This window comes from Musca domestica, unplaced genomic scaffold (assembly GCF_030504385.1).
Source record: "Musca domestica strain aabys unplaced genomic scaffold, Musca_domestica.polishedcontigs.V.1.1 9, whole genome shotgun sequence".
Taxonomy (NCBI): domain Eukaryota; kingdom Metazoa; phylum Arthropoda; class Insecta; order Diptera; family Muscidae; genus Musca; species Musca domestica.
In genome coordinates, this window is record NW_026712435.1 from 16685863 (window position 1) to 16706149 (window position 20287).

The window sequence follows — 20287 nt, forward strand, 5'->3', positions numbered from 1 at the left end:
AAAATTTACTTTTACACCAAAGTCCGTCACACCTTCCATATTTCATTGAAATTGGAGGTACATACCGTGTTTCCTGCATCAAATATGTGAATTCGGCCGAGAATATATATATGGGAGCTATTCCCAAATCTCAACCGATTTCAATATAATTTGACAAATAATAAATAGAAGTTTGAAAAATCCAAAAATGTGGTTTCAAAATTCTATTCTAATCGACCTTTTTTAAAATTTGAATATTGCCTTATCGGGTACGAATCGAAAAATTTCTACATGGAAAGAATAGACCTACCGAAAACCCCAATTGTCAAGTTTCATCTAATTTAGTTGAAAATTGTGGCAGAAAACTTAAAAAATCGAACATCGGAAGGTACTATTAAATGGAGCCTATACAAGTTAGTATACCTGTTGCGAGGGAGAGAACAAACCTATCAAGAACCCCAAATGTAAAGTTTCAGCTAATTTTGTTGAAATTGTGGCAGAAATCTTCCAAATACTGAGGACTACACCTAAACGTGGACCTATAGTACCCATTTTCAATACCAATCAGCCTGCATATAATATAAACATTTGTTGTAAATTCCAAACGGAATTACAAAGTTAATGTACCCTCCATTGAGGTTATAAAAATAGAAGGCATGTAAAAATAGTGGGCGGGGAAAAGTTCCCCTCTCTTCAATTTTTATACCCTCAGCCATATGGCTAGAGAGGGTATATATCATTTTATACGGCCAAAACGTGCCTCATCGAAATAACGGTTTTAGACCCTAGGTCTCTTTGGACCAAATCAGTTTCAGGACATTTGGAGTCGATCTAACGGTATCCGTCCCTCCGTCTGTCTGGCTGGCTACTGCGCACGATAAGTCTCGAAGGGAGTATCCGATTTGGTCAAAACTTGGTACATCGTAATATTATTATCAAACTTAGGTCGAGTTCGGAGATGGGCAATATCGGTCCATTCCATCAAGTAACTCCCCCACAAAGGGGCAAAATGGGTCAAAATTTTGAATAACCAAAATGATCATAAAATCCGAAATGAGCATGCGGTTCTCTTCATATTTCACACACACACACACAAATATTTTTGCTAACACAAGATCTGTTGTCCACTCCTTGCGGTACCTTCCCGACAAAGGGTTAAAATTTTGAATATCCATGAAGCTCATAAAACACGAAATTAACATCCGATTCCATTCCGACTTGGCACATCTTAATATATCCATCACCACAAGATCCGCTACAAAGATAGCAGAGATCGGACAACTTCTTCTGGTAACTCCCCCACATATGATTCAAGATTTTGAAAAACAAAACGCTCAATAAAAAGCGAAATAAGCATCCAACTCTCTTCAAATTTCACATATCCAAACATTTTTGCAAACACAAGATCCGTTTGTAAAAATGATAGATATCTGCCAAACTGTTCTGGTACCTGAACCATAAAGGGTCACAATTTCCAATACTTATATCTGTCATAATTGCGAAACAAGTCGTCGATTCTATACAACTTGCTATATATAAATATTTCCCTTAGCCAGAAATCTGATATGAATATGTAATTAATCGAAATTGGATACAAATTTTTAATTTCCTTCAAATCTGTATTAGATCAAGTGGAATAATTCGGTCCGCTATATCTGCTACCTCACGCATATTTCCACATTTTTCAAAAATTGCACATATCTCATTAAAAGTATAGGAAGTAGACGATATAGTCCAAATATGGCACGTTTTTATATTTATATTGTTAGTGTTAGGTCAGATACGAATTGGTCAATATTGGCCCACTGCTTCGGAACCTCCCCCATAAAGGGTCAAATTAATCTGTCGGCAAAACCGACTGATACTCTTTTACTTGTTTTTATTGGAAACATAGTTTTAATTAACTGGTTAGAATCGGGACAATGTGGGTGAAAAGCTTGGGTCCCTCTTTTTTTTAATTCTTTATAAGAAGATATGTATGTACATTTTTCCGCCAAGATATGTATGTGCATTTTTACCCGCCATATTGCAAATTATAATTTGTCTATAAATGTAAATTCTTCCTTAACTACAATCAGATATTGTATTTTTGTTTTTATCCGAACACATCATGTAAAGCGCGTCGGACAGACGAAAAGTCGAATGTTACACACGAAACAATTAAAAAAATGATGTATGACAACAATGACGACAATGTTTGTTGCCAGCTCGCCAAGTAAAATTAACGCTACCGCTGTTGTTGTTTGCATTGTTGTTAAGCAGTTAAGGTTAACTACTCCCAAATGACCGCAAAAAATAATGAAAATAGAATTCAAAAACAGAATCTTAAGCAAATACTGATTTCTGTCTGTGTGTGTGTGTGTGTCATCGGGAAAGACGACAAACAACAATAATGACAATATAATCTCTCACAGGTGGTATTCAAATGACAGTTGCAACAACATATACCGACCGAAGGATGATTTCGATTTCAAATGCACTTGGGTTTTAATTTATTATTATTTATTTATTTATTTGCTTTTTAATATTATTTTATATTTGTGGGGAAACAAAGATCTTCATCTGTATTTAAGTTCCAATTCATGATACTATTTGTAACAGATCGGAATAAAGATTTAATACTCCACAGAAAATCTCCATTCTTATCAACGTAAAACTCTTTATAGATTTAGCTGTATTACGTCAATCTGAAATTTGGCATTAGGGTCGCTGTACATGTGTAGCCTGGACATATGGTGGTAGCTTCAAAATTGTGCACTATATTTGTACGAAGAGTACTAAGTGGTACTAAATTTTGTATTGGGTGAAGAAATAAAGCTGAAATCTTTAAATTTTATATTTAAATAATTAATGTGTTTGGGATTTGGCTATGGTTTGGAAATGCGAAAATATATTTGTACAAAAAGTACTAAATGGTACTAAATTTGTTTTTGAGTGAAGGGATAAAGTTGGAATTCTCGAAATTGATATTGAGGTCTCAATTCGCATATAGAATTGAGATATGGAACTGGTTTTGGAAATGTGTACTATAATTGTACGAAAAGTACTAAATTTGGTATTAAGTGAAGGAAAAGAGCTGACATCCTGAAATTTTATATAGTACCAATCGGCACTATATTTGGTATTGATTGAAGGAATACAGATAAAATTCTGATTTTGATTACTGATGGTATATGAATGATATGGATGTCACTGTTGGCGTCTGTGGTAAAGATATGGTGGTGATTTTGGACATGTGTACTATGACTGTTCGAAAAGTATTAAGTGGTACTATATTTGACATTGAGTGAATGAATAGAGCTTGAATCCTAAAATTTGATATTGAGGTCACTATTGGTTTCTAGGATTTAGATATGGTGGTGGCCAATTTTTATTATGAAAAGACGTTGAAATAGTTTTGGCCAGAAAAATTGGATGCGGAACCATTGTGCAAGAGTTTTATTAATATCTTACTGTGGAAACTTCAAAATAAAAGATATCGAAGGTTTTTTTGGTGTAAAACGTAAAAATTTCCTATTATTCTTTCCGGCAAAGGAGACTCTTGAAATATATAAAGCCTTGAAAGTCTGAAAATTTAGTACGTAGTTTGTCAAACTGAACAAATTGTGAATTTTGAGTACTAACAAGTAAACAAGCTGTAGGTTCGGCCGGGCCGAACTTTGAATACCCTCCACTATTTGGAACGATTTTGGCAATTTTCAAAAAAATAAAATCCGTTAAAAATTCTGTTAAAATCTTAAAAATACTGAATATAGCCGTTATATTAGGGTCTATACGACGACGTGGATATACATCATCAAAATATAGGGAGGTACTTTTATATCAGAGCTATACCAAAACGTGGACCTGCACAGACAATTTTCTTTCTTAGGCTGTAGTATCCATTACGAACTTCAAATACCAAATTTTTCCGGTGAATAATGTCGCTGAAATCATCAAAATACCGAATATCGGGGCGTACCGTTGTATGGGGGCTATACCAAAACGTGGACATACTTGGCCCATCTTCAATACCAAAAGTCCTGCAGACATAATATACATTTGAGTTTTATTTACTTACTTCATTTCGTTCGGAATCTAGAGTGGATTGACAAACTTAATATAACCTCCATACTATGGTGCTAAACCGATTTTTGGTTAATTGTGCACCAAACGCCCTATATCAGTCCAAATGACCTGAATTTTGGCAAATCCGATCGAATTCAGTCAAGAAGCAAGTACATTAAATTTGGTGAAAGTCGGTCCAGATATAGCTTTAGCTCCGATATATATGTTTCATCCGATTTGGTGTTTAAGTCCCTCACATTCGTAATATGCACTCCACAAGAACGATATTTGGCACCAGATATCGGATACAGCCTAGAAATACCTCTGCCAAAATTTATGAAGATCGGTTCAGATTTGGATATAGCTCCCATATATATCTTCAAGCGATTTCGGATTAATTGTTGACCAAATGGCCAATATCAGTCCAAATGACCTGAATTTTGGCACATCCGACTGAATTCAGTTTAGAATCAAGTGCATCAAATTTGGAGAAAATCAGTTCAGATATAGCTATAGCTCCCATATATATATTTCATCCGATTTGGTCTATAAATCCCTCATATTCGTAATATGCACTCCAAAACAATGATATTTGGTACCAGATATCTTATAAATTTTATCAAAATCGGATTTGGATATAGCTCCCATATATATCCTTCATCCGATTTCAGGTTTATTGTGCAAATAATGGCAAATACCAGCCCAAATGAAATGAATTTCGGGACATAAGTTTCCAATTGGCTGCGATATATATATTTTTTAAATAATCTTTCTCGAGAAATTGGGTGAAAATCGATTGAGAATTGGATATGCCTGTCATATATACACATCCGTCTGAAATTAAATTATAAGTGATCTAAAGCCAAAGGTTGATAGGTGGTATGATCTACTTCAAATAAATTTCCAATATAAATTCTTTTGCTACGGCAGCTCTACTAAATACCCATTGTGGCGTAGGGTATCATATAGTCGGCCCCGTCCGACTTTTGACTTTTCCTTACTAGTTTTAAATATTTCTGTCCCAATTTTCAACCAAAATCTACTGAACTTTAATTCTTCGAGATCTTAGATGATAGTTTAACTCCTCGTAACAAATATTCAATGTAGGTCCCCCTCCTGATTGCCGGTATTTTGAAGGTTTAGAACCTTAAATGCCGTCTAAAAAATTTGAATACGTCAGTCAGTATGCCGACATGTGTATATGCACCCAATGTATGGAGGGTATTATAAAATTGTCATTCCTTTTTTAACTCCTCAAAATTATCACGTTAGGTCTTATTAAGGGCGAGATACCACAAGGAATATGCCGATATTTTCAATATTTATACCAAATTGAGGCCTATGTGCCACGTTTAACTTCATTCGCTCTCTTTGACATACTTAATTTTGTTGATGAATGAAAGAGTGGGTTAGAGCTCTTGAGCTCTAAAAATATCAACCTGAAAATTTGATATAAAAGTAATGTAAGGTTCGTAACTCGAAAAATGCATTTTTTGGAATTATGTCAAAGTTTAAGTAAGTGAGCGATATGTACTTTAATCCGGCGAATTCTTGCAAATGTAGTGATAAATTGTATATAGTCCCATTTTCCGATGGAGGGAAGAAGGGAGGTAATTTCAGTTCATCCTCACAAAATATTTCTTTTTACAACTGCGGACAACCAGAGACAATGTTATTGCAAAATTACACAAAAGAAATTGTAAATGCATTGCAAAAATATAAAAAAGATATTGAAATCGGCAGCAGAGGAAAATCGAATTAAACAAAGAAAACACCATTACATTGACAGGCTCTGTCGGAATCGTTTCTCTTTTTTGAGAAATGAAAACAAAATAAATAATTAAATTTATCCAAATGTGATTCATTTGTGTTTCTTTCTTCAAGAATAAAGAACTAAACCGAACGGAAGCTGTTTTTTTTTTCTCTCTCACGCTTACATTTTTTCCCGCCAAAGAAAAGTCTTTGTTAAAAATAGAAAAAGATGAATTATATTGGCGATAAAAATAATGCGAATATGGACAGACAACAAAGACTGTGTATGACTTTAAAAAAGTACAATGGAAATTTAATGCTAGGAATTATAAAAAAAAATAGGAAAATTAAAAATATTCATGGGAAAAAACTGATAAATCTGAAAACTTAACAATTTTTTTTGATAACTACAATTATATAATTAAATATAATTATTGAAACAGAAAGAATTTTGAAATTTGAAAGCAGAGACACTGATGGAGTGCTGAACCACTTTGAGGTTACGAAAAGTTCTAAAATGGTACCATATTTCTAAAATGGTACCACATTTCTAAAATGGTACAATGGAAGGAATGCTCAAAATTGATGTTGAGGTCTCTGTTTGTATCTGTATTTGAGAATTGGAGCTGGTTTTGAAAATGGATACTAAATTTGTACGAAAAGTACTAAATAGTGCAAAATATGGTATTGGGTGAAGAAATAGACCTGCAATCCAGAAATGTTATGTAAATGTCACTGTTGGCGTCTGTGGTAAAGATGTGGCTTGATTTTGGAGATGTGTACTATGACTGGTACTTAGCGGTACTACTTTTGGTATTGAGTGAAGGAATAGAGATAAAAATCTGAAATTTGATGTTTAGATTACTGATGGTATTTGTGTTTGAAATTTCTCTGTAGTTTGGAAATACGTCCTATAATTGTACAAAAACGTACTAAATGCTACCATATTTGGTATAGATTGAATGAATAGAGCTGAAATCCTGAAATTCGATATAGATGTCACCGTTGCTACCAGGAATTGAGACATGGAGATGGTTTTGGAAATGCGTACCATATATTTGTACGAAGAGTACTAAATAGTACTACATTTGGTATTGGGTGAATGGATGGGGCTAGCATCCTCAAATTTTATATGGTGTCTGTGGTAAAGATATGCAGGTGATTTTTGCAATGGGTACTATGACTGTTCGAAAAGTACTAAGTGGTACTATATACGGTATTGAGTGAAGGGATAGAGATGAAATTTGATATTTAGATTACTGATAGTACTAGTGTTAGAGATTTGCCGGTGGTTTTGGGAATGTGTCATATACAGGGTAAGATGAAAAAACTGCAACCAACTTCAGACTGCTGTCATTTCTAAGCCACTCGTCCGACAGCTGTTAAAATTATTTCAGTGGCAGCTCATTATATTTTTTACAAGCGTACAAAAGCATTTTGGTGGGAATTTTCCAGAAAAAAAAATATTCGCGGTGGAATTCAAGCGTGATAGAGTGATTTATTTATATTTGCTTGGAAAACCACAAGCGGCTATCGTTAGAGCACTCGAGCATTTGAATGTGAATAAATCTTTTGTCTCGTACCATCGCTCATTACCGTGATACTCGGGATAAAGCCATTGAAATTCCAAAAAGTGCAAGAACTTACACCGCAACAGAAAGAAAATAGTCTCAAAAGATTTAAAGTGTTGCTTCGCTTGGCCGAAAGTGGTGAAAGGCCGAATTTAGTTTTCTCCGATGAGAAAACATTCGTTGTCCAGCAGTTTGTGGGCCGCCATAACAGCCGATGGTCGCTCTCCGCTCGTATTAATCGGCCGTGGCATCAAAATAAATGCCGAATATTATCGCGAAAATATTCTGGAGAGTGTATTAAAACCTTGGGCACGCAAACATTTTGGCCGCAGACCTTGGACATTCCAACAGGACTCAGAACCATCGCACTCAGCACGCGCCACCCAAGAATGGTTACAAAATTAGATTCCTCGCTTCATTTCCAGCTCACTATGGCCACCAAAATCTTCGGATACCAATCCGTTGGACTATTGTGTCTGGAGTATTTTGGAAAGCAAGGTTGGCAAAGTGTCGATCTCCTAAGCAAGCGTTTCGCCGGGAATGGGCCAAAATGCCGCAGAGCAACATTCGGGCAGCGTGTGACGGTTTCATCGGCCTGATAGAACTTTGAAAACCCTCCATCATTTACAAAGAATTTGGAAATTTTCAAAAAATAAAACCCGTTAAAATTTATGTTGAAATCTTAAAAAAAAACTGAATATAGGGAGTTGCAGTTATATTTGAGAACTACTCGAAGACGTGGACCTGCATAGGCAATTTTTGTCATAGGGCATTACAGTATTCAAATACAAAACTTGAAAAAAAAAAATCCGGTGAAAAATGCCGAATATAGGGGGGCCTATAGAAGACCTGGACCTGCGTAGACAATTTTCTGTCACAGGCTACAGTGTCCATTACGAACCTCAATTTCGAAATTTGAAACAATTCCAGGGAATAATGTCGCTAAAAACATAAAAATACCGAATATAGGGATATACCGTTATATGGGGGCTATATGTAGACGTGAACCCGCATACGAAATTTTCTGACACCGGCTTTATTACCTATTACGAAGTGCAAATACGAACTTTGCAACAATTCTTGTGAATAATGTCGCTAAAATCATCAATATACCAAAAGTTAGGTTCACATGGCCTAGTTTCAGTACCAAAAGTCCTGCAGAACAAACACACGTCTGAGTAAAATTTTATGAACCTGTTTCAATTCGTTCTTATGCTACCGTGACGGACGGCCATCGTTTTTTCGACATAGAATTTTATGCTGAGATAGAATATATATTCTCTGTGGGGTCTAAAATGTATATTTCGAGGTGTTACAAACGGAATGACAAACTTAATATACCCTCCATTCTGTGGTGGAGAGTATTAAAACATTATTCCGATGAAGCCCAAATGTTATATACTCTGCTTAGCCATATGACTGGGGGTATAGTAAATAGGTATATAACAATTGAAATTTCCTTGAAATAATCAGTAAAATAAAAGAAAACAAAATGCGGCCAGTACACACTTCGAACAGAACGTGTCGTCGTCGTCTTGGGTAATAACCAAATAAATAAAACATCAAATAATTTAATCTAAATTGCAATGGTAAAATAAGCGATTAAATTGAAACGAAAATCTTATCTGGAATTCTGTGCAAGAAACGCGAGACGTTGACGACACAAATAGTGTGCGGACATTTCGAGTCAGGCAACAACATGATGAGATTGTTAATAAATGATCAATGTTTTGTTTTTCGTTTTTCTTGTCTACCAGCAGCACCCTTTCTCTATCTCTCTCTCCCTCTCACTCTCTCAAACCACAATAATTATTTCAAGGGAATACAATTTTCAACAGAAATACATATATATTGAACAATATCACCGCCATTTGTTTTAATGACATTATAAATAATCATAAATTTCAACACCGTATTTCATCGCAATAATCGAAATCCTTGACAAAATTTCAAGATAGTAGCCCCTGTTCTCGGTAAAAAAAAAATCCAAAGCAAAGAATAACAACAGCGAAAATCGATATAAAATGGTTAATTATAGATTAAGCGGACAGAGGAGTATTTGAAGTGTTTGGGAAAACCACAACAATTTGTGATAACATCGTTGAGGATCGGGCTGTAAATTTCAAAACGAAATGTGAGAATGCAACGAAATGCAATTTATAATTTTTGTCTCTTTTTTGAGTGTAAAACTACTCGAGGGTCTATTCCCCACACACCGAAACAATTCAGCAGCCACGTGTGGAACTTGTTGCATTTTGAATAACCGTTAATCAGTGAAGTATCCAGAAATGCATTTGAATGGGGAAAAGAGGCGTGGTTTTGACAACTAGAAAATTTGGGCCGATTTTTCGTTTTTCCAGAAACCAGTGTTTGAAACTTCGAAAAGTCGAGTTTACACATATGTAAAGTCACGATTGTGCATGCAAACAATTTTGTTATACCCTCAGCCAGATATGACTAGAGAGGATATAAATCATTATCCGTTTCAGGACATTTGGAGTCGATCTAGCGTTGTCCGTCTGTCTAGCTGGTGCGAACAATAACTCTCGAAGGGAGTATCAGATTTGGTCCAAACTGGGTACATCGTAATATTATTATCAAACTTAGATCGAGTTCGGAGATGGGTAATATCGGTTCACTCCTTCTGTAACCTCCACCACAAAATGTCGAAATTTTCAAAAAAAAAAAAAAAAATGCCGCACAAAAAGAGAAAGGATAATCCGATTTTGCTCCAACTCTGCAAATCCTAATATTTGTATGCATTTGATAACATCGGTCGACTCCATCAAGTTCCTCCCCCACAAAGGGTCGACATTTTGAATAATTATAACTCTTATAAAATGTGATGTAAGAGTCCGATTGTCTTCAAATTACACACATCACAATATTTTTATTAACCCAAGGTCTGGTGTGAAAATAGAATATATCGGTCCACTCCTCCTGGGACCATTCCCACAAAGAGTCAAAAAATTTCAAAATTCATGAAGTCGAAGCTGGCACATCTCAATACTTTTATCAACACAAGATCTGTTTTAAGAATAGTAAAGAGCGGATCATTTTTTCTGGTACCTCCTTCACAAAGGGTCAGAGTTTTGAATAACCAAAACGATTATAACATCCGAAATAAGCATGCGATTCTCTTCAGATTTCATACATCCCATTATTTCTACTAACACAAGATCTGCTGTGAAGATGGAATATATGGGTCCACTCCTTCTGGTACCTCCCCCACAAAGCGTAAGCATTTTGAATATCCATGAAGTTAGAAAAACGCGAAACTAACATCCGATTCTTTTCAGACTTGGTACATATCAACATTCCCATAACCACAAAATCTTTTATAAAGATGGTAGAGATCGGACCATTACTTGTGGTACCTCCGCCACAAAGGGTCAAAGTTTTGAATACCCAAAACGATTACAAAATCCGATATAAGCATACACATCCCATTATCTGCTGTGAAGGTGGGATATATCGGTCCACTCCTTCTGGTAGCCGTTATATTAGGGTCTATCTGACGACGTGGACCTGCATAGGCAACTTCTGAAAAAAAAACTTTAAAAAAAGTCGGTGAATAAAGTCGCTAAAATCATCAAAATACCGAATATCGGGAGGTGCCGTTATATGGGGGCTATACGAAGGCGTGGACCCGCACGTACAATTTTCTTTCATAGCCTGTAGTATCCACTACGAACTTCAAATGCCAAATTTAAAACATTTCCGGTCAATAATGTTGATTAAATCACCAAAAAACCGATAATAGGGAGGTACCATTATATGGGGGCTATACCAAAACGTTGACCTACCTGGCCCATTTTCAATACCAAAAGTCCTGCAGACATAATATACATTTGAGTAAAATTTTATAAACCTAATTCATTTCGTTCGGAAGCTCCTTACTATGGTGGAGGGTATAAAAATGGATTTCTTCAGTCGACTGTATCTGGATTACTTCAGTCGACCTCACACACATTTTAACATTTTCCAAAAATGATCACATATCACATATAAAGTGAAGGAAGATATAGTCTAAATCTGGCACGTCGCAATATTTATATCATATTAGTTTAGGTGCGATACGAAATGGACAATATTTGCCCATTCCTTCGAAACCTACTGTATAGAGGGTCAACAATTTGAACAATCATAACGGAAGTCAAAATATGTTTAAATAATCGAACATTAGAATGAATGAACGATATGTCAATAAAATTGTAAACGGCTATGACATATCCATATATTGGATGCTGTTTTGCAAAAAGTTACAGACACCAAAATGCAGTAAATAGATCCATTATTTGAAATTAAATTATTTTCTGAAATTATGAAATGGAATTATCTCAAAATCTTACAAACTTTCTAAGCGAAATGAAATTCCACTTAAAATTCAAATATTTTTTTTTTTCGAAAACCAAATACCAAGATACCACAACGTTTTATGCTTCCCAAGTCGAACACCTTTAAATAAAACACAATTTTACTTTAATTTTGATAAGAAAATCGTAGCAAAATAATGGTCCAAAAACAAAATGCACATCAAATAAACGATTGGATGGATGGATATCGCGTATTTTCTTGCTTGTTTCTATGACACCTCAAAACGACAGCCGGCTTCAATGATAATTATGAAATTTATGACATTTTTGGGCAAATCAATTATTAGGGCACACTTAAATGGCAATGAAAAACAAAGAACTTTAGGCAGGCAGGCAGCAGCATTGCCTGTCGAAATACCTTTATATCGGACATGGCAATTGAAAACAGCAACAACAATGTAAAAAATACAAAACATCGAATAGAGTGCTGTGTGGACAGAAATTATGAGGAGGTAAGGTGATAAAATGCTTTATTAGCACCAAATGTTGGTAGACGTTGGAAATTATTTTAAATATGCCAGTGAATGAAGAGCAACAAAATACGACTGCCATAATATTATTCACTTGCCGATTTTTTTTTTCTTAACAAATATTAAAAAATTGTGGGAGAGTTATAGTGTGTTAAGTGTTAAGATATTATGGGGGACAATCCTAATGACTCTTACATTCGAAATCGAAATTAATTTCAGACAATAGACAAACTTGGAATGAAACAATTTAAACGGTCGGGCCGACTTTATGATACCCAACACCACTTTGCTAATTTAGTAGAGCTCCGCATAACAATTAAAAGTTCATACACGCTATGATTATAATTAAAAAGTTCAAAGGACTGAATATGCCGAAGCATTTGTATCTTTTAAATTCGGACTTGTATTACCCATTTGGTGCACAATTAACTTGAAGCTGGATAAGCATATATATGGGAGCTATATCCAAATCGGAACCGATCTCGATACAATTTGGCAAAAGAGCTGTATTTGATGTATTTCCCTGAATATCGTCGTTACGGAGTGCATATTACAGCTGTGTTTAACAAATATAACAAATCGGATGAAGAGTATATATGGGAGCTATAGCTATATCTGAACCGATCTTCACCAAATTTGACATACTAGCTTCTAGACTCAATTCGGTTGCAAGTGCCAAATTCCATCCCATTTGGACAAATATTAGATCGGACGAAGTTTTATATGAATGAGCTATATCCAAATATATATGAATGAGCTATATCCAAATCTGAACCGATCTCCATAAAATTTAGCAAATGTATTTCTGAGTTGTATTTGATATATTTCCCAAAATATTGTTTTACAGAGTGCATAGTACGGCTGCGGAGGAAACAAATAACAAATCGGATGAACAATATATATGGGAGCTATAGCTATATCTGAACCGATTTCGATAAAATTTGGCATACTTATTTTCAGGCCTAATCTGGTTGTATGTGCAAAATTCCATACCACTCGGCCTGATATTACACGTTTGGTGCACAATTTCAATAGGGTTCGTCCTTGGGCCAAACAAATGATTTGTGTAAAATTTCATCTGGATCGGGCAATAAATGCGAACTGTAATTTTTTTACAAAAATACATGGACAGACGGACAGACGGACGGACATGCATAAATCGACTCAGAATGTGATTCTATCCAGATCATCAAAAGGAACTATGAGTCTATCTCGTTTCCTTTTGCCTTTTACAAACAAATGCACAAAGACATAATACCCTGACCACCTTGTTGTGTAGGGTATAAAAAGTAAAAAAGCAGCAAAGTTCTGCCGGCCGAATTTTTAATCCCCTCCACCATTTTGAAGAATCTTGAAAATTTTCCATCGAAAAATACCACTTAAATGGAAACCATTAAATGGGGGCTGTACGAAGACGTGGACCTGCATAAGAATTTTTTTTTTCATAGGCTGTAGTACCGATTCCGAACTTCAAATACGAAATTTGAAGCAATTTCGTTGAATAATGTCGTTAATATTATCAAAATACGAAATAAAGGGTGGTACCGTTTTATGTGGGCTATACAAAGACGTGGATCTACATGTCTCATATTCAATACCAAAAGTCCTGCAGACATAATATACATTTGAGTAAAATTTTATCAATCTACTTAATTTTGTTCATCATTCGAGCTTCAAACTTTAAATACGAAATTTTAAACAATTCCAGTCAAAATGTTGCTAAAGTCACCAAAATACCAAATATACGGGGGCTAGACGATATCGTGGACCTTTGTAGACAATTATCTTTTAGGGGGTAAAGTTCTCAGAAGGAACTCCTTGTGTGGATTTTTAGACAATTTTATTAAAAAATGTGGCTAAAATCATTAAAATACCGAATATTGGGAGGTACCCTTATATGGGGTATATACTATATCGTGGACCTATATAGACAATTCTCCTCCAAGGGGGCAAAGTACCCACAAAGGACTGCTTGTGTGGAATTTCATACAATTCCATTGAAAAATGTAGGTAAAATCATCAAAATACCGAATATCGGAAGGTACCGTTATGTGGGGGATATACGATATCATGGACCATTATAGACAATTCTCTTTCAGGGGTCAAGTACTCAGAAGAAATTCCTTCTCTGAATTTTGAGACAATTCTATTGAAAATGTTGGCTAAAATCATTTAAAAAACCGAATATTGGGAGGTACCGTTATATGGGGGATATACGATATCGTGGACCCTCCCGGTGTGGCTTTCAGACAATTCCATTGAAAAATATAGCTAAAATCATCAAAATACCGAATATCGGAAGGTACCGTTATGTGGGCAGCAGCAGAATTATTAATTACAGCATTGGTTAAGTGTCCATTAGGGAAACGACAACCAGAAGAACGCCGCAAGGAGGAATTTCATCACAGCTGCTGTGGCTTCTTGTGGTAAATAATATTGTGCGGGACTTCGGAAAAACAGTCACAACAGCTTGACTATACTGATGACATTGTGCTGTTAATTACGGGGAAATTCCTGCCCACTGTATTAGAGCTTATGCAGAGTGCACTTACAAAGCTGTCACGATGGGGAAGCAGTAACGGCTTAGGGATCAACCCAACAGAGACAGAGTTGGTACTGTTCACACGTAAGCGCAAGCCAGCTCAATTCATTCCACCAGCTAAATATCTGGGCACAATGTCAACTAAGATGGAACAAAAACGTTGCGGAACCGGTGAAAAAAAAAGGTTTTATTGTGCTCTACTCCTGCAAGAATTCAATGGGAAAGAACTGGGAACTCTCTCCCGCTAACATACACTGGATGTAAAAAGCCATCCATTCTTATGAAATTCTTGTCAGGTGGCACGCATTAAAATTCAAGATAAGTAGCTCCCAAGCATATAGCGAACAGATTCAATTCTAATCACAAGCGCATCAAAAAGTACACCTCAAACAGCCTTAAACGTAATGTTAAACATCGCTCCAGTCGAACATGGTATGCAGTACCAGTACCGAAGTGCGATAAGGCTGTCAGAGCAGGATATGCTACACACTACCCGACGGGGTCATGCCAGCTTGGTGTTGAAGATTTAAACGTCAACCCTCATGAACGGAACAGCGATTACATGTCTTCAACCATGAGGTTTGACAGAATTGAGACACTGATTCCAAACAGGGACGAATGGAAAGAAGCCAACCTAATCGGTCTACCGGTACATAAAGACGGATCAAAGATGGAAGCAAGCACGCGAGTGGGAGACTTCTGTGGGCAACTAGGAATGGTCATTCTCCTCCTACATGTTGGATGGAAAGGCCAGTGTTTTTCAAGCAAAGATTGAGCTATGAGAATGAAATAACTGAACCGGTGACTATTTATGTAGATAGTCAAGCTGCTCCAAAAGCTATTGAAACATCCAAAATCTATTCTGATGCAGTCCTGAGGTGTAGAACTGCCCTGGGAGATCTACACACTACTATCCGGCTTTGATGGGTACCTGGTCATTGAAATATTGAAGGAAATGAGAAAGCATATCCAATCTCGCAATGAACAGACCTTGAATTCGCGACACGTTAAAATGCCCTCTTTGTATTTTCAATAGAGCATTAGAACTACTCCTCATGGAGGATTTAAAAGAGGTCTGGTACAACGAACCACTGTGCAAGGCATCAAAACAAATCTGACTAGATATATCCTCGCGTAGAGCTCAGTCTTTATTAAGCATGAATCAACGTTACGGATAACAATAGGGATGATTGTAACGTCCAAATGGGATAATTGTAACGTTGAATACTGCAGGCTGTGTGAGGATGAGAAAGCGAATGAAACTATAGAATGCTTTTATGCCACTGTCCTCCTCTATCAGGGAAAGACTGCGAACTATGGGTGAACATTCGTCTCATAATCTCAGTGTGCATTTAGACACGGATCCCTTTGTCATGTAGTATTAGCTCTGGCACCAGAATAAAAATAGAACTCTTTTCTATGTTTTCTCTCCAATGTTTCTAATTCTCTTTTAAACACAGGAAGATCACAATGGACCCAAAGGTGTCCGAGTGAGGTGGATGATACATTATCTGCACCTCCTCTAACCTATTTTTAAATTATTGGCTTCATAGTTTATGTAGGAGGGACGCACTCGAACAGTTTTGGTGGGGCCAGCTAGCAAAAAATTAAACTTTTCCATGTAAAAAATTCAAAAGACCATGACACGCTTAATTTTGTGTTGATGGAAACAATTTTTTTTAGATATAGTCACATCTGAATCCGTATTTGTACTTTGACCAAATGATATGAGGTGCCCTAAAAGTTTCAGAGAACTTCGTTGGACGTTTTCCATGTAAAGATTTTATAAAGTGGACAAAAAGTCCTTAAATAAGACCACAAGTCCTAGATTTTTATACCATCAGCCATATACTCTAGCCATATACCCTCTCTAGCCATATGGCTGAGGGTATAAAAAATGATACGGTCAAAATGTGCCTCATCGAAATAACGGTGTTTGGACTAAATCCGTTTCAGGACATTTGGAGTCGATCTAGCGATGTCCGTCTGTCTGGCTGGTACCTCACCCACAAAATGTCAAAATTTTGAATATCCTTAAAGCTCATAAAACGCGAAATTTACATTCAATTCCATTGAGACTTGGCACATCTCAATATTTCTATCAACACAAGATCTGTTACAAAGATGGAAGATATCGGACCATTTCATCAGATACCTCCCCTACTTGGGTCAAGATTTGAAAAACAAAACACTCACACATACAAACATTTTTGCTAACACATGATCTGTTGTGAAGATGATTTATATCTGGGAACCCCTTCCGGTATCCCACCCACAAAGGGTCACAATTTTCAATACTTTTATTTGTCATAACTTGCGAAACAAATCAGCGATTTTTTACAACTTGATATATGTGAATATTTCTCCCAACGAATATGGAATTTATGATTTCGCATAAACTCGAATATAAATGTTCGATTTTCTTGCAAATTTGCCCATCCCAATATTTTAATTCCCATTCATTCGGAACCTTCTCCATAGAGGGTCAACAATTTAAATCATCATAACACAAGTCAAAATATATTTAAATAATCGAGCATTGGCAGAGGGTATACATCTGTCGGCTAAACCGACTGCTACTTTTTAACTTTTTTTAAATTAAAATATTAAATAACATAGTTATAAAGCTACTCGACTCGCTTTATAAGTGTAATATGTTTGATTTATATCGATATCTTTGAACTTTTGTGTGAGAGGTACCAGAAAGAGTGGACCGATATTTCCATATTCGCATTCGCTCTAATAAGCAAAAATATTGAAATGTGCTATTTTTTTATCATGGTCGAATACTTATTTTATATTTGACAAGAGTGTGTTATAATTTTGATTGGGACAAATAGTTTATAACACCTCGAAATATTGGCCCAGACCCACCACGTAGCACACAGCTCCATGTCACCTAGCTATGTGTGTCCGTACGTCTGACCGTGTAAATTTATAGTCAGACTAAGGGTCGGAATTATGGCCCAATCTTCACGAAAATGTTCATGTCGTTTTGGTTTGAGTCACAAAGAAGTCTTTTTTCACAAAGTCTTAGGTGTTGAAATGGACGACAACAACACAGGTTACAATTATAGACCAATCGACGTGGAACTTTAGGCAGCGAAGCCTTCCACTTTTAATGGTCATCGGATAATATTCAGCGGGTGAAATGGGCCATAACTTTTGAGTGAAAAATGTCCAAATGACCATTCAACCGTTCGAAAGTCACTTTCGGGCGAAACCACGCAAACATGATAGGGAAATATAGCCAGGCATCGGATATATAGAAAAAAAATATAGAGGAATCTAAATTTTCAATTGTTTTTAATTTCTATGGCACAAAAGAAGGCGTAAATATAGAGCGATATCCTCAAAATTAAAAAAAGAACCCAAGGCATGCATGTGCATAAAATACCTGAAACATTCTTCTAGCGAACATAGTTTTCTGGAAAATATTTCGTTTAGATCTATGCGAGTTGTTGAAACGGAGGAACACAATAATGGCATCATCCGCAAAAATCATTAAAAATAAATACATTTTTTATAACACCTGACATTTGAAAATAGAAAGCAAATCTTAATATGTGTAATAACTTTTAGGAAGTCCAATTATTCATTCCCAATATCTTAAGGGATTATTTTAATTTAATAAAAAAGTTTTCATCTCGTCCCTTTTTCTATTTCTTTCGAAGCTAGCTTCATTCGTCACAGATGAAAGTGCTGATCGATTATAGATTATCGATAAATAAATGATAATTATGAAGTGTGTGGTTTCTTTGAAACAACTTTCCATTGACATTTTTCAATTCTTATAGCATGTTTCCATTGGAAGCCGAACAACGTTGTTCGCTCTCAGAATTAAGTACACGAATTAACCCGTTCATACGGCACGATTCGTAATTCATAGTAAAATAATTCCTTTTTTCAAAAATTTTGTTTGTTGATTTTAATGGGAATTTATACGAAAATTCATGAAATTCTCACTAATATGAATATAAGAAATTATTGTTTTCCTCCCAAAGATTTATTATATCATTAATTTTACAATTTTCATTCACGATTTCAACTTTTTGTGTAAATGTTGACATTTTGAACACATTTTTGTGTTTTTCCATTTTTAAATTCTGCTGGAGAGACACTTGTCAAACATTTTTTCTGCCGATAGAAACATTTTGAAAATGTTGCCTCTTTTGTTTGCGTTTTCTGTGGAAATTTTAACTCGTGGACAAAATGCGTACCTCGAATGAGAGAGAAAACAAAATTTACTTTCGTTTGAATGTACATACGCCATTCAACATTGTAGTTTTCATTCATAATTTTCAGTCGTCCCAAAAATTTTTAAAATTTCATCAAATTTTTCTATTTTTAATTTTTAAATGTCATAATTTATTTTTTCGATAAATGCTCTCATTTGTTAGGGATGGGACATATTTTTTCGTTGTTCTGAGAGTGATTTGATTTGAACAACGTACAAATATGAGTGTTCGCTCAGGAAATTTTGTGTGAAGAATTAGGTAGTTTTTTCATAGTTAAGGGTCAAACAACGAATAGAGAGCGAATCAAGTGCAGTGGAAACGCAACATTAGAAAAGTCGTTCATAAATATTTGAATCCCTCATCAAATTCCTTTTGGTACTATTTTTTTATGAAACATTTGAAAACCTAATTTACATTAGGTGTGTCTGGTTACTTTTCCAGCAGGAATTGTCCAGTAACTTCTTTCTGAGAGAGTAAGGTAGTTTTATTCTCTTTTGCAAGGAAAATGTGATAAGTAAACAGACGGTATTCCAGCAGAAGCTTGCAACTAATCAGCTGATTAGTCAAAACAAACCAATTTGTCCCCCATAAGGAGAATTAAAACAAAGGAAGCAATACTAATTTTACAAGTTTTTTAAATAAAAATGTTGGGAATAGTCGTTTATTTTCTTTTTGCATATTAACATTTACGTTTTTTACATTTTGTAAAGTTGTTCTCCAAAAACTATTAGCCTTGCTAATTCCAAAAAAATCTTTTCAAATTGAAAGCACAAAAAGAAATAAACAAACAATAGAAAACATCTGATTGAATGTCGATGAATGAGAAGAAGAAGAGTTGCAAGTGATTGCAAGAAGAAATTTTTCCAGCAAGAATTTGCAAACTCTCACTGAAAGAACTGTCAAAATTTCTCTCTCCAACCGCTCTCTTTTGCAGAACTTTTGGGTTAACAGACGACTTCCAGTAACAATTTGTAACAATTGTTACAAACTTTAGGGTAACCAGACACACCTATTAAATGCTGCCAATTTTAAAAACAGAATAGCAAGGACTTACCGCTAGACAAAGGCAGTTGTTGGTTTGTGGACGTTGTTTGGTCGATGGAAATTACACTACCGGCGGCAGGAATCAAATGTGGCTGTTGTTGATGCATAGACAATTGTTCGCTAATTTGATTCGTCGGTTGATGTTGCTGCTGCAATGCAGGTGGAGCGGCCACCATATTTGGGGCTGATGCTATAATAGCACCAGCTGGAACTATGTGTATTGGTGCTGAACGCTGAGAACCGCATTCAGATATATCATCTTCGATCT

General features: G+C 35.6%; 1 protein-coding gene across 1 annotated transcript in view; it reads right to left on the minus strand.

Moving 5' to 3' along the window:
• Positions 1-20287, minus strand: part of LOC101888302 (putative mediator of RNA polymerase II transcription subunit 26) — a 119740-nt gene that overhangs the window by 92750 nt on the left and 6703 nt on the right. The window contains exon 4 of the mRNA XM_059131580.1: positions 20030-20285. Coding sequence (XP_058987563.1) covers positions 20030-20285 — 256 coding nt within the window. The remainder of the gene's footprint in view (positions 1-20029; positions 20286-20287) is intronic.